At 52.7% G+C, this 26,226-nt stretch overlaps 1 protein-coding gene across 1 annotated transcript in view; it reads left to right on the top strand.

Moving 5' to 3' along the window:
• VWF (von Willebrand factor) overlaps positions 1-26,226 on the top strand; it is a 122,358-nt gene that overhangs the window by 31,842 nt on the left and 64,290 nt on the right. Inside the window, exons 8-18 of the mRNA XM_006065776.4 lie at positions 113-235; positions 1,095-1,206; positions 2,166-2,212; positions 6,509-6,645; positions 6,964-7,102; positions 8,066-8,166; positions 12,866-13,061; positions 13,678-13,893; positions 19,961-20,201; positions 21,734-21,828; positions 24,785-24,945. Of these exons, the coding sequence (XP_006065838.4) occupies positions 113-235; positions 1,095-1,206; positions 2,166-2,212; positions 6,509-6,645; positions 6,964-7,102; positions 8,066-8,166; positions 12,866-13,061; positions 13,678-13,893; positions 19,961-20,201; positions 21,734-21,828; positions 24,785-24,945 (1,568 nt within the window). The remainder of the gene's footprint in view (positions 1-112; positions 236-1,094; positions 1,207-2,165; positions 2,213-6,508; positions 6,646-6,963; positions 7,103-8,065; positions 8,167-12,865; positions 13,062-13,677; positions 13,894-19,960; positions 20,202-21,733; positions 21,829-24,784; positions 24,946-26,226) is intronic.

The following is a 26,226-nucleotide window of genomic DNA, read 5'->3' as shown; positions in this document are numbered from 1 at the left end:
AAGACAGAGGGGCCAGACAAGGGGGCCTCAAGGGCTCTGAGCACCTCTTGGCCTGTGAGATGTTTCCTGGAGGGGATTGGCTCCAGGGAGACTCCTGGGTTTTCCGTTTCAGGACCAGACTGCCCCGCGGGCATGGAGTACAAGGAGTGTGTGTCCCCATGCCACAGGACCTGCCGGAGCCTGAGTATCACCGAAGTGTGTCGGGAGCAGTGTGTGGATGGCTGCAGCTGCCCTGGTAACAGACGTCCCACTTTATTTACAAACCTGAGACCTCGCCAGTGCCCTTGGCTCGGAGAAGCCGGATGAAGGCTGCTTGTGTTTATTCCCCATCGCTAAATTCAGAGGCCCTTTATTTACTTTTTTAAAAGTCTTTGTACAGAGTGGCCAGAATTAAGTTGGCATTTATTTTTAATTTATGTTTTCCATATCCACGAAAGCGCATGTGTGCCTGGGGAGTAGGGTGATCTGGGCTCCAACAGTGACTTTGTTTGGGGGAGAGGGTGGCTCATGGCTCTATCTGAGCTGCAGTGTTTTCTCAGTTAAGAGTCAGGGAGTGGTCTGGGAGAAGGACAGTCTAAACTCTCTCCTGGGTTGGCCATGTGAGCTCAGCTGAAAAAGTCTCTTCCAGGAGAGATCTTGTGAGCTTTGGTGAAAAGTCCTGGTTAATTACTGAGAGTGAGTGCTGTGTGTTTTCCACTCGCGACTTGCGTACTGGAAGACTTTGAATGAAACATTTGCCTCCATGTCTTTGAGACGGACATGGAGACAAACAATCTTCCCCCACCTCTGTGCAAGATAGAAAAGAAATTCTTTGAGCTTTCTGGGAGAAGCCTTCAGCCTAGACTCATGGCTTCCTTTCTGGAAGGCCTTGAACAAAACTCTTTCCCCCATTGCTTCATCACTAGAGTGGAGATAAATAGCCCCCACCCCCCCACCCCCTCACTTTGCAAACTGAAAGATCAGCTTCATAGAATGAGTCCTTTGAGCTTTCTGCAAGAAGCCCTGAGCAGATGACCACCCCAGGGCTTCTGTGGTTGCGAGATGAGTCATGATGGTGACAAGGCTGAGTCTTTGTCTTGATGCCCTTGACCCAGAGGGACAGCTCCTGGATGAAGGCCGCTGTGTGGAAAGTACCGAGTGTCCCTGTGTGCATGCTGGAAAGCCATACCCTCCAGGCGCCTCCCTCTCACGAGACTGCAACACCTGGTAACTGGGGCTGACCAGTGCAGGTTTGGGGAGCTGCCAGGGGCTGGGGAGGGGCCGCTGGGCCAGCAGGGGCATTCGGGGCACCGGCAGGTGGAGCAGGACCAGGCCTGGGCTGGGGGTGGTTTGGGAAAGGCCGTGGAGGTTGACGATGAGGAGCAAGGGTTACATACAGATCTGCCTGGAGGAGCGGGGTTGGGGGGAAGGCCGCTTCACGGGCAAACAGTGTCTCTAGCCACACTGCCAGCCATGCTTTAATAAGCGACTCTTTCTCCCTGTTGCCTTTGCTTCTCTCAAGCCATTTCTTCCAGAAGCCCCTCTGGGTGTCCCCGCCCCCGCACACAGGGGAGGGGAACACCTCAAGACCTTGTCCCTGGCTGCCTTTCCCTCCTGGGCTGTCTTCCAGGAGTCTCCAGGGCTGCCGAGCACGGGTCAGGGCGTTTCCCCGTCAGAGTCCACTGTTTCTGTCTTCCACCAGCAATATGTGTGTGTATGTGTGTGCATTTTGTATATGTGTGTTTATATGTGTATGTGTGTGTATTGTGTTTATATATATGTGTATGGGTGTGCATGTGTGTGCACATGTGTTTGTGTGTCTGTGCATGTATGTGTGTTCATGTGTATGTATGTGTGTGTTTGTGTATGTGCATGTGCGTGTGTGTGTGTGTGTGTTGAGAGGGTAGCAATTCAACTGCTTCGTGCCTGGGTGGACTCGCTTGGTTTCCCTCTTCTGTCTGTCTGTCAGGGTTTGCTCCCTTGCCTCGGCATTGTCTCCATGATTCCTCTGCGGCTGAAGCCCCACTGGGTGCACCTTCCCCTCCTGAAGCCCCCTCTGATTTGGGTGACTTTCTGGTCCCATACCCCTCCTTGGGGGCTGTGGGGTGGCGGTGCCCTCTCCAAATCCGTTCATGGATGCCTGCCTCTGCAGACCCACCCATAACCTGTGCTTCTCTCTCCACCAGCATCTGCCGAAACAGCCAGTGGGTCTGCAGCAATGAGGACTGTCCAGGTAGGGAGCTTCCCCCCACACCCACTGCCCTCCTCCCGGTGGAGAGGTGCAGCCTCCCTTACCAGACGGGGAGGACCACGTAGCCAGGCAGCCTCTCCTCACCTGGATATGCAGGCTGGATGCAACCCCTGTTCACAGCTGCAGCACCAGCTGTGCTAAACTGTTCCTTTCCGGCCAGCCAAGGGAGGCCCCCGGCAGTGAAGCGAGAGACTGCAGCTGGGCAAAGCTTTCACCCTATTTCCTGTCACCTGTTTGCTCAGAGGATTACGGTTGCGTGAGCTGTGAAACTTGCAAGGTCATGGATGACTAAACAAAGATGACGCAGATTCCTTGGAAAATTAAGAGGAAGAAGGGCTTGATGGTTCTTTAAAGTTGACGTGAGAAATTTCTGGAATTTTCCAGAATGCCTGAGCCAAAGACCTTGGCAGGATCCAAGGGCTTCACAGGTGTCTCAGTAAAAGAATCTGAGGCAGGTAAAGAATCTGCCTGCAATGCAGGAGCCACAGGAGACTTGGGTTTGATCCCTGGGTTGGGAAGATCCCTTGGGGGAGGAAATGGCAACCCACTCCAGTATTCTTGGCTGGAGAATCCTATGGACAGAGGAGCCTGGTGGGCTACAGTCCATGGGGTTGCAAAGAGTCGGACATGTTTGAGCAACTGAGCGCAGCACCACAAGAGCTAGAGAAACCAGGCCACCCAGTGATTTCTCCTACCCTGTCTCCACCCTGGAAAATCCATTTAGGAAAAGTTTGAATATAATCTCTGCCTTTTACTTTCTCCTCTGTTTAGCCCCAACTCCATCTATGGCAGATTTTGTCTGCTCAGATCTCCCTCTGCCTCCTCCCCTCCAGCTGCCCCCCTCCATGACCCTGGCTCTTCTCCTGATGCGTCTCCCCTTTCGGTCAGTTACATGACGTTTTCTATTCGTTATGAGGCAGGTGCAATTTATTCTCATTTTACAAAAGAGGAAACAGGTTCAGAGAGGTCAAGTAACTCACCCAGAGTCACACAGCTTCTATAATATAGAGACAAACTCACAACTCACAGACTCAAACTCACAACTGCCTGACCTCTGTTTCGTACTTGCTGTGTGGGTTGACTTCCCCAGTGGCTCAGACAGTATGAATTTGCCTGCAGTTCAGGAGACCTGTGTTCAATCCCTGGATTGGGAAGGTCTCCTGGAGAAGGGAATGGCAACCTACTCCAGTATTCTTGCCTGGAGAATTCCATGGACAGAAGAGCCTGGTGGGCTACAGTCCACGGGGTCGCAAAGAGTCAAACATGACTGAGTGACTAACACACACACACATACACACACACACACACACACACACGTGTCCAGGACCCCCATGAAATCAAGCTAATTGGAAGTTGCAGGAGACGACCCAAACCTTTATTGCCCACCGGCTGCATCCAGTGGTGGCCAGAGGCATGTCCAGCTGCCTTTTGCTGACCAAGTGGCTGGGAATGTTTTGGGCGTGCTCTTGGCAGAACTTGGTCTTCTCTGGAACCTGTGGGCAGGGCTCGGGTAAGCGTCACTGTGTAGCCCATCCTTTTGGCTCCTCCTCCAGCCTCCCGGGCTCACGGCTGTCCAGCATGGCTGTGTTCCCGGGTTTCCTGTGAGGCAGCCCTATCCCTCAGTTGTACCAAGGAGATAAGCTAAATACAATATTCAGACTTCTGATTCCCGGGAAACTTAAGGATGTCCATCAGGGGAGGTCAGAGCAGGAAATCAGATAGGAGTAGATTCAGGCCCCAAGGTTTTGCTTTTGAATGCTTGCAGATTCTCTCATTGACCTTTCTTTTCCTGGGCATTGTCAGAGATAAGGCAAGTCCAACTTCTTACTCAGATTGGAGTCCTCTTGAGAAAACAGAGAGAGGCTGGGGGAAGCATTCCCACCCATTTCCCTGTGACGGGGTCAAGAGCTGTGATACACAGGGCTGTGTCACTTTGTAGAAAGATGACAGCATCTGAAAAATCCCTTTCAAAAAGGCTTTTTCAGGACTTCCCTGACGGTCCAGTGGTTAGGAATCTGCCTTGTAATGCAGGGGGTGTGTGTTTGATCCCTGGTCGAGGAAGTAAGATCCCACATGCCGCGGAGCAACTAAGGCCACGCATCGCAGCTAAGACTTGATGAAGCCAAATAAACAAGTATCTTTTTTAAAAAGGCTTTCTCGTGACACCTGTGGATTTGGAATTCCAGCTTGGCTGCGATCAGCTGGGGTGACCCTTGCCCACCCTTGCCCCTAATCATTGCCCCGTTATGCTCTGACTTCCACAAAGACTGACCCCTTGTTCATGCCCTTCTTGGGGGGCAGTGCAGTGGGAAGTCATGTTTTGTTTCTGCTCACTGCTCTGAGACCATGAGTTCGTGTTTTCCCCACAACAGCCCATTCTCTGACTTACTGGACGCCACCTGGGTGCCCCACACTTCACTGCATTTCTGAGCCTAACTACTCAGGGTTAGTGCAGAACCTGGAGGTGAAGGTCTGCAACCAAGCGCCCCTACTTCTGATGCCAGCCATGGTAACTGCTAGAATGGCTCACAGAACTTGGGCAAACACTACACTTACTATTACCAGCTTATTACAAAAAAAAAAATATGAAGGATACAAACGCTAGATGAAGAGGTACACAGGGCAAGCTCTGGAAGGGTCCTGAGCCCAGGAACTTCTTTCCCCGTGGAACGGGAGTCACCACCTCCTGAGTGTAGATAAGCTCACCAATCCGGAAGCCCTCCCAACTCTGTTGTTTATTTTATTTTATTAAAAAAAAATATTGATTTATTTGGCTGTACTGGGTCTTAGTTGTGGCATGCGGGATCTAGTTCCCTGACCAGGAATGGAACCTGGGCCCCCTGCACTGGGAGATTGGAGTTTTAGCCACTGGACTGCCAGGGAAGTCTCTGATTAAGGGTTTTAATGGAGGTTTGGGGGCTACTTGCCCTCCCCCTGACTTCCAAGGGCAGGGCCACACCTGGACCCCAAGTTGGGGTCCCACCCCATGCCCGCTGTGCCTTTCAGTGCAGATATAGGCATGAGGTGGTAGTCAGGGGCTGATAAGCCTAGTCTTTGACAGGTGGGCAGCTGGCACCCTCCCCCCCCACCCCCGCCTTAGGCCTTTGGCGGCTCCTGACTGTGTGACAGGCCCAGCATCAGCCCCTGGAGACGGAACTGGCTGTAGGGCCCACTTAGGGGGAACTTGGGGTGCAGAGCAGATCGGTGCCATGGAGGACAAGTCTTTGCTGTTTGCAGGCTGGGGGTGACAGGGCCGGGAAGGAGGGCTCCCACTTTGTGGAACAGCCATGGCATGTGTCTCTGGTTATTTCTCTGTAGAGGAGAAGGTGGAGAGGGGACGTGGAGAGGGGGGCTGGGAAGGACTCCGGATACCGCCTGGGCTTCAGTGGGGCCATTGTGGGCCCCAAGATGGGGATGCCCTGAATGGGGCGGGGCCAGCAGGCATCACTGGAGATGATGGCAGAGCCCCCTTCCCCCCCGCAGATGGTCTGTGGTCCAGGGTGTGTTGGGTCTGCACCACAGGCTGCTCCGGGGCCTGGGGAGGACAGAGTAGTGGTTGGATCCAGGGCAAGTTGAGGGCTGGGGCTGCAGGGTGATGCTGGGGAGTCCTCGCTGCCACCCCCAGCTGTGTCAGCCTGGCTGGGGAGCTGGCTCGGGCGGTGGTGAGATAGTGGGCAGATGGCGTCCTGGGCCCCCATTTGCCTCGCTGAAGTCCCAGCAGGGGTTTGCCCATGAGGAGGCCTGAGAGCTGCCCCTTGGCTGGGCAGGGGGTGAGGACAACATGCTGGCCCCTGGACTGCTGGCCCCCTCATTGCTCTGGGCTGGCTTTCTGCCCTCTTGCCCTCAGGGACTCTCCTGGTGGGGGGGAGCCCCCGTGATAACAGTGCAGAGAAAGGCTTCTGACCCCAGCAGAGCAGAACCCAGGGAGGCAGTAGGGAGGGCTGGGAGCCGCAGTGAACCCAGAACCCAGAGCTAGAACTAACCCTGGCTTCTGACCCAGCCCCACCCCCAGCGTCATCACCCCCCACAGCCCAGCCCCCTGGGTGTGAATCCCTGGGTGTGACTTCACTCCCTGGGTGTGACTTCACTCCCTGAGGCTCAGGACTGACCCACTGGGCCTTGACCTCCCAGGGCCAGAGGAGTGGGGCCTGAGTAGAGTCCTCCTGTGGGGGCCCTTTCTAGATCGTGGTGGGGAGAAACCCAGGAAGTGCCCACCGCTGGGATACCCCCCAGGGGACTCACTGGGACACCCCCTCTCCCCTCCCCCTGTCTTCCCAGGAGAGTGTCTCATCACAGGACAATCCCACTTCAAGAGCTTTGACGACAGGCACTTCACCTTCAGCGGGGTCTGCCAGTACCTGCTGGCCCAGGACTGCCAGGACCACTCCTTCTCCGTCGTCATAGAGACTGTCCAGGTGAGCCCGCCAGGCAGCCTGGCGGTGCCCACGGGGATGAGGGCCAAGGTGACCCCACGTGTACTTCTTTCTTCTGGACCACCCAGCAAAGGGGAGGACAGATAGGGCACCCAGGGCTCCTTGAGGATCCAGGTCCCTGATTCCCTTTGGGACAACAGGCCCAAGGAACAAGGACAAGCAGGGCCTAGAGTTTTGAGGAGGGAGTGGTTCTGAGTGAGCAAAACTGAGGCTGCCTGGTTGGGGTCTTTCCCTGAGTGCGTGGGCTGGGGGCTGGGCTGGGGGTGGTGGTGACGCCCCTCTGCACGCCCCTCCTGGCAGTGTGCCGACGACCCTGATGCGGTCTGCACCCGCTCCGTCACCGTCCGCCTGCCCAGCCCGCACCACGGCCTCCTGAAGCTGAAACACGGGGGTGGAGTCGCCCTGGACGGCCAGGATGTCCAGATTCCCCTCCTGCAAGGTGGGCGCCCTCCACCCCTGGAGCCCCCCACCCAGCTCGCCCTCAGCGCCCCCACCCCTCACTGCTGCCTCTTCTGTGAGAATGTGAAGGAGTGCTATTGTTGGAGGACAGGCTGGTGTCCTGAATTTATGCTGCAAGAAAGGAAGGCTTCCTGGAGGAGGAGGACGAGCTGAATGACGGCAGAGTGGCTGGTGATGGGTCAGACCCCAAGACATCATGGGGCAAAGCCAGATGACCCTGTGACCTCTGAGAAAAGCTCCCTGCTCAGTGACTTTGCCAGACGGAAATGTACCATTACACACAGCATGATTCCAACCTTCACTCTTAAAGGGGCTTCCGTACCCCTCCCCTCTTCTTTATGACCATTGGGTACCCCATGGCTCAGCATCCCCATATTGCACAGAGTGGGTGAACTTGGGCCAGTGGGTCCACAGTTTGTCCTTGTGTGCTTAATGCTGTGTGTCTCCCATGAGATGCTGTGTTCCCTAGGATAAGAGGTATGCCTCCTACGTCGTCTCCAGAGAAAACTGCAGTTTTAGCTTTGCTCACAGCATTGCTCAGCAGTGAGGACTGGGTCACTCAGCCTGGAAGCTGAGTGCCATGTGCCACAGCCCAGGGGTTAGAGGTTCAGTGGAAAACCCATCCCTGCTCAGGGCACGTGCATAAGCTAAGGATGCAGTAACCTCTACTGCCCCCTCGTGGCATTATGGGAAATGGCAGGCTACCGGAGGAATGCAGAGGCACCTTCTACGTGGAGCCCAGTTTGCACTGCCCCACCCTGATCCACCTTTCCTCTGAGACCCTCTGTAAGCCTCATGGCCACCCCCCAGCTGCCCCTTAATTCAATGCTTTCATTGCCACAGTCCTTTGTGACAAAGCCCACCTCTCTCTACAACCCATCTGCCTGCCGCCCTCTGCCCTGGCCGCATCCCAAGCCTGAATCCCGACCTTGCTTGGTTCCAGGTGACCTCCGCATCCAGCACACTGTGACGGCCTCCCTGCACCTCAGCTTCGGGGAGGACCTGCAGATAGACTGGGACGGCCGCGGGAGGCTGCTGCTGAAGGTAGGCGCCCTCCTGGCAGCCGGGCCGCACAAAGCCCCTGTTGTGCTCTAATGGGAGAGCTCGAGGGCGGGAGGGGAATTCCTTTCTCCCCCCACCCGCCCTGAGCCCCCAGAGTGAGGAACAGGCCTCTCTTGTGTATGAGAGGCTGGTGATTGCTGTCTGGATGCCCCTTGTTCACCCTGGGAGTTCCTGGGTGCTGGGCTCTGGTCCTCCGAGGGTTTCCAGCCTGGGTGGGCTCCCTGCAGAGCTGGGTTGGGGGCAGTGGTGGGCAGCTGGTTTACTGCTAAGGCTCCTAACTGCAACAAAGCTTGTGGTCAGAGGGTGTTCCCTGGGGCGCCTGCTGTGGGACTCACAGCGAAGACCTGGGTCATGTGCCTACTACCTGTGAAGGATTGTTCTGGGAGCTGCCAGATCCAAACGCCCTCACCCCCAATCCAGGGACTTGGCAGCCTGGGGGTCACTTCCAACTGCTCTCTGTTCTTAGAGTCACTCTTGGATAGGGATCTGTATGTTTCACAGGGCTGGCTTCCAGATCTGTGTTTTCCTCTGAAAAGTACTGTCACTGCTTTTTCATAAACAAAGCAAGCAAGACTCATGGGAACCAGGAGACGTGCCCAGGACTGCAACCCGAGCAGCTCCCCGGGCAGGGTCACCACTACTAGGCTGGGGCTTCTCACTCTGACGTCTTTAGATGCCTTTGCACTCTTAAATTTTACTGAAGATGCCAAGATCTTCTATGGGGGTTGTATCTATTGATGTATTCTATCGCTTCCCTGGTGGCTCACAAAGTAAAGAACTGGCCTGCAATGTGAGAGACCTGGGTTTGATCCCTGGTTTGGGAAGATCCCCTGGAGAAGGAAATGACAACCCACTCCAGTATTCTTGCCTGGGAAATCCCATGGATAGAGGAGCCTGGTGAACTGCAGTCCATGGGGTCGCAGAGTCAGACACGACTGAACAATGAACACTTTCACTTATCTAGTGACATTTACCAGATTAAAAATTAAATCAGAGACCCTTGTTAATTCGTTAAAAAATACCAATAGTGAAGTCACTACATATTAATGTAAAGATTAAAAAATCTGTTTTCCGAAACAAAGTTAAGGAGTGAGAATACCAATGTTTTATGTGTCTGCAAATTTCTTTAATGGCTGTCTTGACAGAAGACAGTTGGAATCCTGTTGACTTCTGCAGTGTCATGTAGGCCCTGAAAAACTCCAGTGCACACTCACAGAGAATGAGAGGGAAAAAGTCATGGGAAAATAGTTTTGGCCGCATGGACCTCTTGAAAGGGCCTCCGGGACCACCCCGTCCCACAGATCCCAAGACCGCACTTTGAGAACCCTTGCCCTGGATATATTAAAATCCTTGGAGGGTCCCCTTTGGCTTCTGGGGGGCCAGTGTTCCCCAGGCCGTGGTATGATCCCGTGGTGGGCATCTGGGGTGTCCCTGAGGACCTCTTGGTGCCCTCCATCCTTGTGATGTCATATTCTTTCTCTTCAAGTCCCTAAGAGTTCCAAATCAACACCTTTTTTTTTTCTTTTATAAAAAAATAAAGCTGTGACCACTAAGACTATAGAGCATGAAAATCTCGAGCCTTCCCTGGTGGTCCTGTGGCTAAAACTCTGTGGTCCCAATACAGGAGGCCCAGGTTCAATCCCCGGTCAGTGAACTAGATCCTACATGCTACAGATAAGACCTGGAGCAGCCAAATAAATAAATAATAAATCAGTAAAGGGCTTCCATGGTGGTTCAGTAGTAAAAAGTAAGTAGTAAGGAATCTGCCTGTCAATGCGGGAGACGCAAGGGACATTGGTTCAATCCCTGGGTTGGGAAGATCCCCTCGAGTAGGAAATGGCAACCCACTCCAGTATTCTTGCCTGGAGAATCCCATGGACAGAGGAGCCTGGCAGGCTACAGTCCATGGGGTCACCAAGAGTTGGGTATGATTGAGTGATGGCACGCACATAGAGAAATAAATAAAAAATAAAAGTTGCCTTCACCCAACAACTTAAAAAAGAAGAACATGAAAATCTTAGAGATCTTATCAAACCCTCAGGTACAGTTGGAAATAAAGATACCCTCATTTCTGGAGCAGGACAGTGCCTCACAGTCATTTGGTTACAGAGTGAGCAGAACTCAGGTCTCCCACATCCCGGTCACCAAGGCAGGCAGCCCCGTTAACTCCCCCACTTTCTCAGGCACTTCCCTCTGCACAGGGAGGGTGCTCTTGATCCGTGAGACGCCCCGCCACCCTGCTTCAGCAGGCCCATGGTGCCTTGTCTTGGGCGGCTGACCTCTTCCCTGCAAGCTCCTCTGTCTTCTGTCTCCTCTGAGGAGAGAAGGCGGACTTGCTTCTGTGGAGAGGGGGTGCAGGGTTATCTCTGGGGCTGGGCTTGGTGGGTTTGACGAAAGAGAAGAGGCCTTCACTGGTCAAGACTACAGGGCAGCTGACTCCGGGGCCTGGGGAATATCCTAGTGTTTTGGTGTGTGTGAGGGAGCGCATTCCAATGCTGACCCCGGGTTTGTGGGGACCGCCGAGTGGAGGACAGCGGCTGGTGTCAGGACGCCTGGGAGCGGCGGCTGGGGACCCCCGCTCCCCACCAAGGCAGTGGGATGAGGTGGGGTGAGAGAGAAGCTGCCAGTGGCTCCCTGGGTGCGCTATGAATCCCGCCGTGCAGGCAGCGGGGCTGGGCCGGCTGTGAGGCAGGCCCAGCTTGGCCTTAAGGCGGAGGAGAAAGGGTTCTGACAGTTTTCACTTGGTCAGAAGTGCCCCTGAGGTTTATTCCAAACAGTAAATAGCCGGCGCATTCTCCCCAAGTCCCCGATCCTGGACAGTGTAGGCCTGGCTTCCACGGACACGTCTACCCTCCTAACCCTTTGCTGAGCCAGCCTCCGAGACTGGCCCCAGGGACAGAAGGAGACAGTCGTAGAGAGCGGGGGATGGTAGAGAAGGCAAGCCTGGTGGGTGAACAGGGGGAGCCTGAGGGCCTCGGGGCCTGAGAACCAGGAGGGAAGAGAGACGGTGCTGGGATGTGGGTGAGGGGACAGGCACCTCCCTAGCTTTGCTGGGGCTGGCGTCCAGAGGAGCGCCTGGCTCACTCACCAATCCGTCTGGACACTGTCCAGCCGTTAACTGTCTGAGCACACCGCTGAGGTTGCCGCAGTGACACAAAACAGGCCCGAATCCTGGCTTCGTTTAGTTTAAATTCTAATGGAGGGGAACTGACAATAAGCAGAACCGACAAAGAAACTGTGTCTCATATTAGGAGGCGATACATCCAGGGGGAGGAGAGATACAGCAGAGGAACGCCAGGGAGTGCCAGGTGGGGAGGACCGACATGTTCAGTGGGAGGTCAAGGAAGGGCGGGTGCCTGGCGTGCCAACGCTTGCTGTTTGCCAAGCAAACAAGGAAACGTTACTCCATCTTCCTTTTTCTGAATGATATTAACTTGGGTCCATTATACATATGTATGAGTCCGAAACCCTCACTAGATTGTTGATCCTGAGTCTTGTCGAGTTGGAGCTGGAAGCTGGAAGGGGCTCCAAGAGATGACCCTGTAGAGCCAGCCCGTCCGGGTGTCAGAACACAGGAGGTCCTGAAGCCACAATTGAAGTCTGGGGCTTCCCAGATGGCTCTAGTGGTAAAGAACCCTCCTGCCATTGCAGGAGACATAGGAGACTGGGGTTCAATCCCTGGGGCTGGAAGATCCCCTGGAGGAGGGCACGGCAGCTCACTCCAGTATTCTTGCCTGAAGAATCCCATGGACAGAGGAGTCCGGCGGGCTACAGTCCACGGGGTCACAAAGAGTCAGACACGACTGAAGCGACTTAGCACTCATGCAAATTGCAGAGCAGAGGTCAGGGCCACCAGTGGGTCTAGGCCTCTGCTCCAGTTTGAACTAAGATCCCCCCCAAAAGAGATGGGCAGATGACTCCAGCTGTACCATGGACCCCCACGTCACCCGTGAACGCACACCCCAGGCTCAGAAGCATCGAGAATGAGCACATGCCAGTGGCCTGCATCCCTCCTGGTCCCCTCGCAGGCTGCCCCTGGGTCCTCGCTGATCCCCACCGCCCATCTCTTTGGATCATGACCGCAACCCCTGGGGTCCTCTTGGACTCATGGCCTTTTTTCCTCAAAGATGCCCAGTGACTGAGTCAAAATCTAGACGCTAGGAAGGAGTATTTTTTGTGTGTGTGTGTCACTCAGTGTATGTTGTGAGAAAACTCGGGCCATAAACGCTCAGCCTGCTTCTCCCACGTGTGTGACAGAGATAAGTGTGCAAGAAAGGGGGGGCTAGTTTTGCGCTGTGTTTTCCCGGCCATGTCCTCTGATGGCCAGGGTGGCAGAGCTCCGCCCATTGCTGGGCCCAACTCTGTGACCTCAAGTGAGTTGCTATTCCTCTCTGGGTCTCAGTGTCTGGTCTTTAAGTGAGGGGATCATCCCTGAATTGCTTCCTAGAGGACAGGTCTTTGGTTCTAAAGATTCAAGAGCGGGATGAACTACTGGTAACTGGTTAACAGATACTGCACTTCGGGTTTTTAGTTTCTTTTGCAGCCTAGGGCTTAGCTGTGGTGTATTAAATTCATATTTATTCCTCTCTTCCCGGGGACCTTTTTTGATGAAAACCATCTCATGAGGGCAGGGAAGCTGTGGCTGCTGGGGCGGCTGCTCCACATGGTCTGTCCCCCGCAGCTGTCCCCTGTCTATGCGGGGAGGACGTGCGGGCTGTGCGGGAATTACAACGGCAACCAGAGGGACGACTTCCTGACGCCCGCGGGCCTGGTCGAGCCCCTGGTGGAGCACTTCGGAAACTCCTGGAAGCTGCGTGCAGACTGTGAGGACTTGCAGGAGCAGCCCAGTGACCCCTGCAGCCTCAACCCGCGCCTGAGTACGTGAGCCCCGAGATCCCCGAATCCCAGTGCATTCCAGGGATGGAGCACCCACCGCGGGGGAGGGGGCCCCCAAACCCTTGAGATCCCCCTTGTTCCAGTTTCCTGAACACTGTGCCCGTGGTGAGGGGGTTGGAGCCGGTGGGTCTTTCTTTTCATCCTCAGCATTTGATTATCTCGATCATTTATTCTTCAAAGTCTCTTTATTGAGCACCCTCTGTGGGCCACACCCTGGGAAAGAAAAGAACAGTCCACACTTCTTCCCCTGGACCTTCTCAGTCTGTCTGAGCAGCAATTACATTACCGGAAGATAGATGCAGGGGGTGGCCATCCGCAGATTGGTCTGCCCCAGCATCTGGGGCCTACATCAACCGCGCCCTCTTTCCCAACTCATCAGGGAACAGTTTCTCCCTGGGAAATGCAGTTGATTGTGTATTGAAGCCAATCAAAAAAGAATATTGGCTGCGGAAGAAAAATCGCCATGGTTCCCAGACCAGAGAGAAGCTGTTTTTGCTGTTGGCTCAGCCTAGGGGTGGCGAGTTCGGGGATTTTGGTCTTGGGGTCTGAGTGCTCGAGCCCATGCGCGGTCGGGACACGCCCCTCCTTTCCCCACAGCCAAGTTCGCAGACCAGGCCTGCGCCATCCTGATGTCCCCTAAGTTCGAGACCTGCCACAGCGCCGTGAGCCCGCTGCCCTACCTGCGCAACTGCCGCTATGACGTGTGCGCCTGCTCAGACGGCAGAGACTGCCTGTGCGATGCGGTGGCCAACTACGCCGCGGCCTGCGCTGGGAGGGGCGTGCATGTCGGGTGGCGGGAGCCCAGCTTCTGTGGTGAGTGTCCTCCCCGTCTGCTGCCCCTCCAGGCCAGCCAGCGGGATCCGCTGGGATGCCTTCTGCTCTGGGCCAGGTCAGAGCACTGTCTCTGCTTTACTGCCACTGGGGAAGGAGCCCAGGGCATCTTCTCCCATCCCTCACCCCTCCCATTTCCTGGAAGGACAGGGCAGTGGGGACTGGGGTCCCTGCCTGGCAGAGATTTCTGAGGCTGCTGCTACCTGGTGTGGGATACATGTAGGGTAGGGGTGAGGAGCGAGTGGGTCCCAGATGCCCATGGGTTCCTGCATACCTGGAGGGTCTGATGAAGCAATGGGGGAAAGGCAGGTACCAGTCCTCTGCTTGTATGTGTGTGTGCTAAGTCACTTCTGGGTTCAGTCCCTGGGTTGGGAAGATCCCCTGGAGAAGGGAAAGGCTACCCACTCCAGTATCCTGGTCTGGAGAATTCCATGGCCTGTATAGTCCATGGGGTTGCTCAGACATGACTGAGCGACTTTCACTTTCACTTCTTTAAGTCACTTCTGTTGTGTCTGACTCTTTGCAGTACTTTGCATGAGTATCTGGCCTCAGAGATGTGTAACTGGGAAAAGGAGTATTTTAATAACTTTCTGAGATAACTGTGGATATATTCTTTGATCCTTCTCCTCATGTGTGCTCAGTCATGTCCAACTCTTTACGATCCTATGGACTATATAGCTCGCCAGACTCCTCCGTCCATGGAATTTTCTGGGCAAGGATGCTGGAGTGGGTTGCCAATTCCTCCTGCAGGGGATCTTCTTGACCCAGGGATCGAACCTGCATCTCCTATGTTTCCTGCATTGGCAGGAGGAGTCTACCACTGGCTCCACCTAGGAAGCCCATCCTCTGCTTTTAACTTCAGGTAAACCTCGGAGCAATCCCTGCCCACAGCTCCAACACTGTGTGAAGTCGTGTAAAGTAGAATAAAGTCATTGTCCCCAGACGATCTGAGAGCCTCTCTGGCACTGTTAAAGGCCTGGCATCTGAGCTCATGTGTGCCCCGCACTCTGGTCCCTGGTTGGTTGTTACTGTTGCTCTGGGCACATTTGCCCGGTGCCCTGCGTGGCCAGGCAGTCACAGTGCTGTAGGGCCTGGACCTTCTTGTTTGAGGCAGAGATGGAAACTGCCTCCCTGACTAGGTTCCTGTCACACTGAGCAAGAGCATAGTTAGATTAAGGCAGGGGCAACCAAAGAAGGCTTCCTGGAGGTGGGGAAGTCCCTGGGTGGGGAATATCCCCTGAAGGAGGGCATGGAAACCCACTCCAGTATTCGTGCCTGGAGAATCCCATGGACAGAAGAGCCTGGTGGGCTACAGTCCATGGGGTCGTGCCTGGAGAATCCCATGGACAGAAGAGCCTGGTGGGCTACAGTCCATGGGGTCGCAAAGAGTCGGACACAACTGAAGTGACTTAGCATGTACACGCATGCCCTTGACAAGGCTTTAAAAAAGGCACTTTCTTGATGGAGAAAAGTTGTTTCTGATGGTGGAATAATAATAGGGATGTAGAAGTGAAGACATTGAAGGAGGATATGGTCTAGTGGACACTGATTTATAGGGTGAAGTAGATGTATTTGGAGACATAAATGTTGGTGGTTCTGATAGAAACAGGAAAATAGGAACTACAGAAGACAGTAAAAGGACTTAACAACACATATTTGAAGAGGAATTTAGGTTTAGGGGCTCTAGAAGTGTCATTATTTGGGATTAAATGAGCCAAGTTTAAGCGACCTTATAAAAATGAGTTTAAGTGTGATCTGATTTTAAGCGACCTTACAAAAAAGGGAAACAGACACAAAGTGAGCATGAAGAGGAAGAAGTGTTTGGGTGTGTGCAGTTGTGCCCCCATCCCGCTGTCCCTGGGGTGTCACAGGGTCACAGGCCAGCAGCCAGGAGAACTGAGGCTGAGACCTCACTGGCAACTTGCTTTGAGCCCTTCACTTCACCCTCCAAACCCTTATCAGCGTTTGCTGTTTAGAAATTGGGAGACATGATCTGGAGTAAGTGGTGTCTGCTTGTGAATATGTTTTTAAAACAGTTTGGTGTTCTTTCGTGAGCTCCAAAGAGCTCCAGTACCACAGTTGTTTATGTCTCAGGGCAGAAAAGAACTCAGCGAGAGGCCAAGTGGTAGATAAGAAGTGATTTATTAGAATAGGACACTTGTGAGGTTGTACAAGTGGGTGGGTGAGAAATGCCACATCCTGAGAACTTACTGGGCTACAGTTTTATAATCAGAGGAGAAGTGGGGAGGGGGGAGAAGACCTCTGTCCTTCTTGAGTAGACGTCCTGCTTCCATCATCAGCTCCTCGTCCAGGTTGAGCAGGTGAGTTTTCTTGTTCTTACATGGGCAAGCTGGGTCCACAAATTATTGTTTCAGTGGGTGCAGAGAGCATGTCCTAGGGATCATTAACTTACTGAGCTTACTGGGCAGGATGTGGGTTTCATGCCATCGTTGTTTTATTGTTTGGAGACTTGTCTCCTGTTTCTGTCTCATGGTTTTGTTGCTAAGCAAGCCTGCTTGGTTCTGTGGTTAAGCAAACCTGCTTTCTGAGTCACCGTTAACTTACAGGGTCTCCCATGTTTTTTCTACCCACAGTCCCCCAGTGGCATTAACTACTGTATCACCTCCTTTGTCCCTTCACTGTGTCCCTGTCTCCTTGATTGTCTGCCGATATTAGACACTACGCATTATCCCTGTGCTGAACCGCCCGAAGGATTTCCTCCTTTAGGACATTCCCCCAGAATGCCGAGGGCTTACCCAAATAGTCTTTAAACTCTTAGGAGTGGCTGTTCTTAACCCCCACCGAGAACAGAACAAAAAGGGGATGGGCCAACTCCACAGCAATAGGCGCTGACCTTTGGTTAGAGTTTCCTGGCTCTCAAGGCTTCTTGATATGGCAGGAAGTGCAGGTGGTGGGAAGACCCCATCCCTGGAGACTTTAAAATAAAAATTTATTTATCTAGGCTATGTCAGTCTTTTAAAAAATATTTATTTGGTTGCTTTGGGATCTTCTTAGTCTCAGGCAGGATCTTTAACCACAGTGCGTGGATTTTTCAGTTGGGGCACATGGGCTCAGTGGACCATTGAGATTTGTAACCACTGGACTACCAGGGCAGAACCTGTCCCTGAAGACTTTTAAGGACAAGAGGGATCTGTCTCTATGAGCTGAACCAGAGAAAACCAGCCAGGTGGCCTTGGCTCTGAGGCCTGAGGAAGGGGGGGCAGGATGCTTGGGTTCCTCCTCCATCCTGCACCTCATTTTCCCTTCCTGAGAAATGAGCAGAATCCCTAAACAACTACCTCTGTCCCCAAGAATAGGCCATACCCACTGGGGACTCTCATGGAGCAAGACCCGATTGTGTAGCTGCTTTACAAGGTGCTATCAGGAGAGTCCTGAGAAGCACAAGATTTTTTTTTTCCCCTTGGAAATTGGTTGTGTTTCCTTTGGAAAGACAAGACCCCAGGCTCCTGGCAGGCAGGGACCAAGTCTTACCATCTCTGCATCCCCCAGACTAGCACAGCCCCTCCCATGCCCCATGCCATGGACACACAGTCAACGCGTGTTAAACAGATGATATTACTTCTGGGGAAGAAAAAGTGAAAGTGAAAGTGAAGTCGCTCAGACGTGTCCAACTCTTTGCAACCCCATGAACTGTAGCCTACCAGGCTCCTCCCTCCATGGGATTCTCTGGGGAAGAAGGAGACATTTAACACGGCTGAGGCGGCTTCTCGGAGGAAAAAGCCTTCTCAGCTCTAGCTCCTTCTGATGGGATGAAATGTGCCCTTATAGTCATAGGTTCAGTGGATTGGGATGCCCATCTTTAGAACCCAACCTGTTCCATCTTAGGGCTTCCCAGTGGTACAGCGGTAAAGAATCCACCTGCCAATGCAGGAGACACAAGAGATGCAGGTTTGATTCCTGGATCGGGAAAATCCCCTTGCAGAAGGAAATGGCAACCCATTCCAGTATTCTTGACTGGGAAATCCCATGGACAGAGGAGCCTGGTGGGCTGTGGTCCATGGGGTCACAAAGAGTTGGGCACAACTGAGTGAATCACGTATGCACGTCCCATCTATATCCACCTTTGCTCTAAATATTCATCTGATGACCCAGTGTCTCTGCTGGTTTGGAAAAAAGTCTGTGTCTAACATGGTTAGAGCCCCTCCCCTCCCAGCTTCCCTCAAACACCACGCCCACCCGGGACAGTTGTAGGTGGGGAGGCACCCCGGCTTGGACATTTCTGAGGTTCACGACCAGGCTTTCCCTCTACAGCTTCCCTGGGACACAGCCAGCAGGTTTCTGCTGGAGAAATGGCTTCTAACAGGGAGCAACAGGTTCTATGATCCTGGGAGGAGTGTCCTCAGGGTGAGCTTCTTATTTCTTGGATGACAGCTGATCTGCAATGGGAAAGCATCTTGAAGGAGCCAAGTGCCTCCCTCAACACCAACCTCCCTCCCCCGCCACCAGTCAAGAATTCCATCATAGGGGAGCTTGTGAGAGGACCGTGAGCTCAGTGGGCTGAATCCTGGCTGGGACCTGTCAGTGCTGGGGCTGCTTAGGTTTGGAGCCTGCAGAGCTCCGGCGGCGTTTCCCCTTTGTCATGAAGGCAGGAAAGCGGCAGACAGTCGCCACCTGCCAGGCATGACTCGAAACTCCCTTAGCTTTCACAGCCACCCAGCTGGATGGTCAGGACACTGCTGACTAGAAGCACGGCTGGGACTTGAACCCGGAAACTTGGTGTTCAGCGCCCACTCTCTTAGCTGTTTTACATTTCTATGTGGGAGAAGGCCAGGAAGGGCAAGGGCTATGGGGAGGTGGGTGCTGCCCGCCTGAGTGCCCCAGCTCTTTGTGACTGGCATGTCCCCAAAGCCTGGCTCTTAGGGGACTGTTTTCTTTTAGAGCATAATGGTTAAGAGCATGAGCTTTGGGGCTGTCACAGAGAGCTGGGTTCAAATCCTGCCTCAAGGACTTCCCTGGTTGTCCAGCGGCTAAGACTCAGTGCTCCCAATGCAGGGAGCCTGGATTCGATCCCTGATCTGGGAACTAGATCCCATATGTTGTAACTAATACCCAATGTAGCAAAAAAAAAAAAAAAAAAAAAAAAATCCTGCCTCAGCCTCTTCCTGGTAGGCAGGTCCCTGATGGGTCACTAAGCTTAAATTTCAGGTTTCTTACCTCTGGTGGTGGGATTGTGAGGTCTCACTCATTGAGAGGCACCAAAGGCGTAAAACCCCCGGGAAGAGCAGGGTATCCAGTAGGTACTCAGTTAAGGGAGTGTCATTGTTTTTATCATCAAGGGATAAATGCCCTCGCCCATCCCTGCCAGGTCTTTTTTTAATTGTTGTCATTCAGTCACTCAGCTGTGTCCAACTCTTTGTAATCCCGTGGATTGCAGCAAGCCAGGCTGCCCTGTCCTTCACCATCTCCTGGAGTTTGCTCAGACTCATGTCCATCAAGTCAGTGATGCCATCCAACCATCTCATCCTCTGTCGTCCCCTTCTCCTCCTGCCCTCAATCTTTCCCAGCATCAGGGTCTTTTCCAATGAGGCAGCTCTTTGCATTAGGTGGCCAAAGTATTGGAACTTCAGCATCAATCCTTCCAATGAGTGTTCAGGGTTGATATTTACAGCCCTAAAATCTACCAGGATTTCTACTCTGTCCCAGGGTCTGAGAATTGAAAGATGACCAAAGCACAGTCCCCCTAGTTAAACAGAGGAGAAAGCGTGTACTTCCGTAATTAGAACAGTCATTTGTGGGGATCCTTGGTGGTCCAGTGGTTAAGACTGTGCACTTTCACTGAAGAGGGTTTCAACGCTGATCGGGGAATGAAGATCCCGTATGTGGCCAAAAAATAGAAAAAAAAAAAAAAGAACAGACAGTTGTGAGCATAAAAACACACTTTTGCTCCCGGTGGGAAGATAAGGCGGTGACCATGCAGATATAACTGGGGGTCTCAGAGGCAGCGGGTGGGACTGCTAGTCCTAGAACCACAGTCCTGCTGATCGTAACGTTTCTGCTGAGTCTGTCCCTACCCCGCCCTCTCCCCCAGCGCTGAGCTGCCCACACGGGCAGGTGTACCAGCAGTGTGGGACCCCCTGCAACCTCACCTGCCGCTCACTCTCCCACCCGGACGAGGAATGCACCGAGGTCTGTCTGGAGGGCTGCTTCTGCCCGCCGGGGCTCTTCCTGGACGAGACAGGGTCCTGTGTGCCCAAGGCCCAGTGCCCCTGTTACTACGACGGTGAGATCTTCCAACCCGAAGACATGTTCTCGGACCATCACACCATGTGGTGAGTCAAGCAGCGGGACTGGGGACCCCGGGAATGGCAGGGCCGGGAAATGGTCCTCTGAGTCCTCCATTTCATGGATGGTACACTGAGGCCCATGGGCAGGCAGGAAGTGCCCCCCCAGCGTTGCACAGTGAGTTGGGAGCTAAGCTGGGATATCACCCAGGCCTTCTGTCTGCCTTCCTGTGCCCGGCACTGGAGCTTCAGGCTGGCGGTGGGACTAAGTGGTGAGCAGTAAGCCAGCTGTCACTCGTGGAGTCCCACTCCCTGCATGAGGTGTCAGTTTCCCTTTTCTAGAACAGGAGATGAGAGTGCTCCCTGCCAGCCTCCCCTTCAGCCTCCCGTCAGTGTCCTCAGAACAAAGCATTTGAACCAGAAGAACACTGACCATAGTAGCATCACCTCCAGAGCACATCACTGTCCCCACTTGCTTCATGCTTTTCTTGGGTGGAAAAAAAAATCGAGATCACACCTACTTCCTGCTGTCCTTCACCCAGGCCCTTGGGCGTGGTCAGTGTCAGCAGGGCATCACAGTCACAGAAAAAATTTGTAACAGAACATTTACAAACACCTCCTTGGCACCGGTTCTGTCCTGGGTGCTAGGCTAGAGATGGTGACCTAAAGATGAACTGGACACAGAGTGGGCCTCAAAGCTGACCATCTACAAGGGAAACCAGCTGAAATGTCCTGGTGATGGAAAATTTCAGACATTGGAGTGGGGAGAATAGTATCGGGAGCCCTAATGCATCCAGCCTCGGCTTCCCTGATTATGACCTCTGCCGTTCTGGTTTTTAAAAAATTTTAGAAAAAGTTTTGTTTATTGAGATATAATTCACACACAATAAAATTTCTCCTCTTCGGTATACAGAGCTATAGGTGTTTACAAGTGTGTACATCAGCTAACTACTGTCACACTCGAGATACAGAATGTTTTCATCACCCCCAAAATTCTTCCATGCCCTATTTTACTCAATCCTTTACTCACCCTCTGGGCTTCCCTGGTGGCTCTGATGGTAAAGAGTCTGCCTGAAGTGTGGGAGACCAGGGTTCGATCCCTGGGTTGGGAAGATCCCCTGGAGGAGGAAATGGCAACCCACTCCAGTATTCTTGTCTGGAGAATTCCATGGACAGAGGAGCTTGGGGGGCGACAGTCCATGGGGTAACAAAGGGTCAGACACGACTGAGCGACTGGGCTGTAATATTCAAGGTGTTTCTCTCTGAGACCTTGCAACAACACTGTTAGGCAGGCAGGCCTGGCTTTTTCAGTACGAATTTGAGGCTTAGAGATATGATCGCTTTCCCAAGCCACCCAGCAACTGGCCGAAACCCAGGGACTCCTGAACTCTTCGTGTTACCTGGAGAAGAGGCCATTGAGTTTGGCGATCAGAAGGTCCTGGTGGCCCTCTTGTTTTGTAGTGTGGTGAGCAGCTGCGTTTCACATGGATGATGGGATGGGAGCCCGGCTGGAGTGGGCAGAGCACCTTGTGGGAGGCGGGGAGTCCTTCTAAGTGAGGCTGTGACCTTTGTTTCTGCAGCTACTGCGAAGATGGCTTCATGCACTGCTCCACGAGTGGAGCCCCAGGGAGCCTGCTGCCTGAAGCAGTCCTCAGCAGCCCCCTGTCCCACCGCAGTGAGTACTGCTCGCCATGAGCTCCCCACTTCCTCTGCTCAGAGAGCGTGGGCGAGGGGGCTGGCTGCATTCAGGCATGTGTTTGGGTGGGTGACCTCCAGGCCTTTGCATGTGGACATCCCAAGTATTGAGGCAGGAGGAGTTTAATTTTGTGATGAGGAAAGGCTGAATTGCCTGTAGGATGGACCAGCGAGATCTCGCTTCTGCCCACGGGGACCTTAACCCAGGGAGCAGCTGTGGGTGTGTTGGCCACTTTGACTGTGGTCAACACTGCCCTCCTCCAATGGCCTCTCTACCGAGGGACATGCTGACCAGGACACCTCTTTAGAAAGCTTCTCAGATGGATTTGAGAGAGCAGTTTGAACCTGGTGCCTTTAGTGTGAAGGTTGTAATTGATGCTGTGCTGTTTAGGGTTGAGACACAGGAGAGAGAAGAGGCCGACCTGGGGCTGGTCAGCCATATTCACATTTATGGAGCAGGGACCTCATGGGATTCCAGATGGATTGTCATCCTTGTGTAGAAAGGATCCCCCTAGGAGGAGGAAGTGGGATGCCTTTAGGCAAATTGTTCTTCAGTTGCTGAGTCGTTTTGTCTCTTTGCTACCCCATGCACCACACCAGGCTCCTCTGTCTTCCACCATCTCCTGGAGTTTGCTCAAATTCTTGTCCATTGAATCAGTCATGCTATCTAACCATCTCGTCCTCTGTTGCCCCCTCCTCCTCCTGCCCTCAATCAAGCATCAGGGTCTTTTCCAATGAGTTGGCTCTTGGCATCAGGTTGCCAAAGTATTGGAGTGTCAGCTTTAGCATCAGTCCTTCCAATGAATATTCAAGATTAATTTCCTTTAGGATTGACTAGTTTGATCTCTCTGCTGTCCAGGGGACTCTCAAGAGTCTTCTGCAGCACCATAATTCAAAAGCATCAGTTCTTTGGTGCTCAGCCTTCTTTATGGGCCAACTCTCACATCCATATATGACTACTGGAAAAACCATAGCTTTGACTAGACGAACCTTTGTTGGCTAAGTGATGTCTCTGCTTTTTAATATGCAGTCTTATATGGGCTATTTTTTAGCCTCTTCTTCCTGCCTCTCACTTTACCCAAGACCCTCCCTCTGACCCAGCTCTGTGACCATGTTTGTTTTTCGAGGGCCCTGGTGGGGAGTTTGCCCCCTCTCTCTGCATGGCTGGCTGGTTGTGGAGCATCTCAGCCTATAGCTGGGGCAGGATCCGAAACATGCGGGCAGCTCACCAGCTGTCAGAAGTTAGGACCTTGTCTTAGTCTGTTCAGGCTGCGTAACAAAATACTGCAGACTGTGGGCTTGTAAACAGCAGATCCTTACTTCTCACATTCCTGGAGGGTGGAGATTCGAGAGCAGGGTGCCCACATGGTCAGGTGAGAACCTGATTCTGGGTCCTCACTGTGTCCTCACGTGGTGGAAGGGGTGAGGGAGCCCCATGGCGTATTTCCTTAGGGTGCTAACCCCATTCATGAGGGATGATTGGTCACCCACCCTCATAACCAATCTCCTCCCCCAGCCCTTGCCTTCTAACCTCTTAACCTTTGGGGGTTAGGATTGCAGCATGTGAATTTTGGGGGACACAACCATTCAGTCCATAGCAGACCCCAAGGTCACTGCATCCCTCTGCCTCTTTCTTCCTCCCACTCTCTCTCATTGGAGCATTTCCCCCACAACTTCACCCCTCTCAGCTACATTCTGCCTCTTAGGTCTTTCATGTCTCTCTTGCCCAGAGTTGTCTGCTTGTCTAGTCACTGGAGGGTATCTTTTTTCAGTCAGGGAACTCCTAGAATTTCATGTGATTTGGAAAAATCATTTAACCTCTTAGGGTTTTAGTTTCCTAACAGACATTTCCATATAAAAATGAGGCTGGAAATTCTGACTTTCTTACCCCTACGAGGTAGTAAATGCTCTATATGTAAGATAAAAATGCAATCCAGGGCATCAGGGTTTTTGAAAGACAGGCGCTGTATCAGTCATCTGCTGCCATCATTTATTCAATCTGGCACCCCACTCCAGTACTCTTGCTGGAAAATCCCATGGATGGAGGAGCCTGGTGGGCTGCAGTCCATGGGGTCGCTAAGAGTCGGACATGACTGAGCGACTTCACTTTCACTTTTCACTTTCATGCATTGGAGAAGGAAATGGCAACCCACTCCAGTGTTCTTGCCTGGAGAATCCCAGGGACGGGGGAGCCTGGTGAGCTGCTGTCTATGGGGTCGCACAGAGTCGGACACGACTGAAGCAACTTAGCAGCAGCAGCAGCAGCAGTGATACTAATTGTCAGGAAATGTATCAGTGAACAAAGCAGGTATCGCGTCCCCCTCCTTTCATGGAGCAGATATTTTAGTCTGTGGGTGGGGTGGGTGTGAACAGTCAACAAAGAAGTAAAATAAATGGTGCATTGGATGGTGATGTCAGGCGGCGATCAGGTGGAGAGTGACAAAGCGGGGGTGGGGGACAGGTAGGAGGGTCCTGGGATGGAATGTTCCAGGTTTAAATGAAGGGGCTGGGATGGTTGGGGGCCGGGCAGAGGAGGACATGTGAGCAAAGCCCCCTTTAAAGTTCCTGTGATTAAGCTAATTTTAGGAATGATTGTGTTGGGGCAAAGGTTCCTTTTTAGCACCTGGCTAAATCCTGGCTCTGGACGTTTCTGCGGTGTGTCCTGATTCAGTGTAGTGGGCAGCAGCAGGGTCGGGGGATGAGGAACATGGGCCATCGGAGGGGTGCTGAGCTCAGCAGAAGTGCCTTCAGTGTGGGCAAAGGTCAGAGGTCAGATGGGTAGATGAAACTGCTGCCCAGGGCCTGGCTGGAGGTCAGGCAGTGCCGTGTACAGCCTGAGCCTCTGGGGTGGAGTGACTGCAGGCAGGGGATGAAGTACAGGGTAGACGGCAAACCTAGTCAACCCTCCGCTGATCTGTGGTTTTCCTGACTCCAAGGCAAAAGGAGCCTGTCCTGCCGGCCCCCCATGGTCAAGCTGGTGTGCCCTGCTGACAACCCTAGGGCCGAAGGGCTCGAATGCACCAAGACCTGCCAGAACTATGACCTGGAATGCATGAGCACGGGCTGCGTGTCCGGCTGCCTCTGCCCCCCGGGCATGGTGAGAACCCAGATTTTGTTGTTGTTGTTGTTTTTTTTTTCCCATGAAAGATCAACAAAAATGAGGGCATTGCTCTAGAAAAGTTCCCAAGCCTTTTTGTGCAAAAATTCTTGAATGGACCACCTGCATTTAAATTATACCATTACCTGTGTCCACCACGAGGTGGCAGCAAACCACAGTCCAGGGCCCGTCTCTCGCCCTCCAGCCAGGGCTGGACAGTCTCCAGGCAGAGCCCTAGACTCAAGCTTTCAACACTTCCTGCCACACTGGAGGAGACCAAGGAGAGAAAAGACACAGAACCATTCAAGGATACACAATTGTGTAGTGGAAATCCTGGTCTCCTGTCTCCCGGCCCCAGGTGTACCACTGTCTGCGAGATGCTCACTTACCTCTGAAGTCTAGTGGCCACATCTTCCAAACTGGTACCCAGCTCTGCTGGCACCAGGGAACCTCTTGGCAGAGGGGAAGTGTGTTCATTTCCCTGGTCCTTTGAGGCCCGATTTTCTCGCTGGCCCACTGGGAAGCCTGAAAAGACTTTGGCGCTGTTTTTATTTGGTTTTGTTTTAAATTAATTTTTATTGGTGTATTTGGATTTACAATGTGGTATTAGTTTCTGCTGTGCAGCAAAGTGAATCAGATATACATGTATCCACTCTTTTTAAGATTCTTTTTCCCATATAGCTCATTACAGAGTATCGAGTAGAGTTCTCTGTGCTGTACAGTAGGTTCTTATTCGTTATCAATTTTATGTTTAGTTGTGAGTATATGTCAATCGCAACCTCCTGATTTATTTTTTCTCTCCCTTTCCCTCTTGGTTGGGGCTGCTTCTTGAAAGCTAGAGCTTGGGCTCAGGGGCCCATCCACAGAGAGCCTCACAGGAGGGCATTGCAAATCCTATGAAATGTAATCTTAAAAGGTTCCAGAAAGCCCTCCTGTCTCAAAGATATCTCCTATACTTCCTATGGTTTGTCACCTTATCAGATTTACTAAAATATGATAGGTATGAAGTTAGTTTGGTTAACAAAAAAGAACTTTAAAAAAGCTTCTCTTATAAATCCTCATAGGAAGTCATTCACGCTTTAGTGAGAGTTAGTTCATCAGATTCTTTCCTGGTAGCAAACATGCATTGAGCTGGAAATACTAGCAGGGAGGACATAGCGCAGTTGGAAGGCAAAAAAAAAAAGATTTTGGAGAATGGGTCAGTGTGGAGTGGTGAAGGTGGGTTTTTTTTCAGAGAAAAGTGACAAAACCAAATTTTTTCTACTTCATAATTTTTCTTCG

This window comes from Bubalus bubalis, chromosome 4 (genome assembly GCF_019923935.1).
Source record: "Bubalus bubalis isolate 160015118507 breed Murrah chromosome 4, NDDB_SH_1, whole genome shotgun sequence".
Classification (NCBI taxonomy): Eukaryota; Metazoa; Chordata; class Mammalia; order Artiodactyla; family Bovidae; genus Bubalus; species Bubalus bubalis.
Note: the sequence above shows the minus strand (reverse complement) of the source record. Positions and strands in the feature narration are given on the sequence as shown.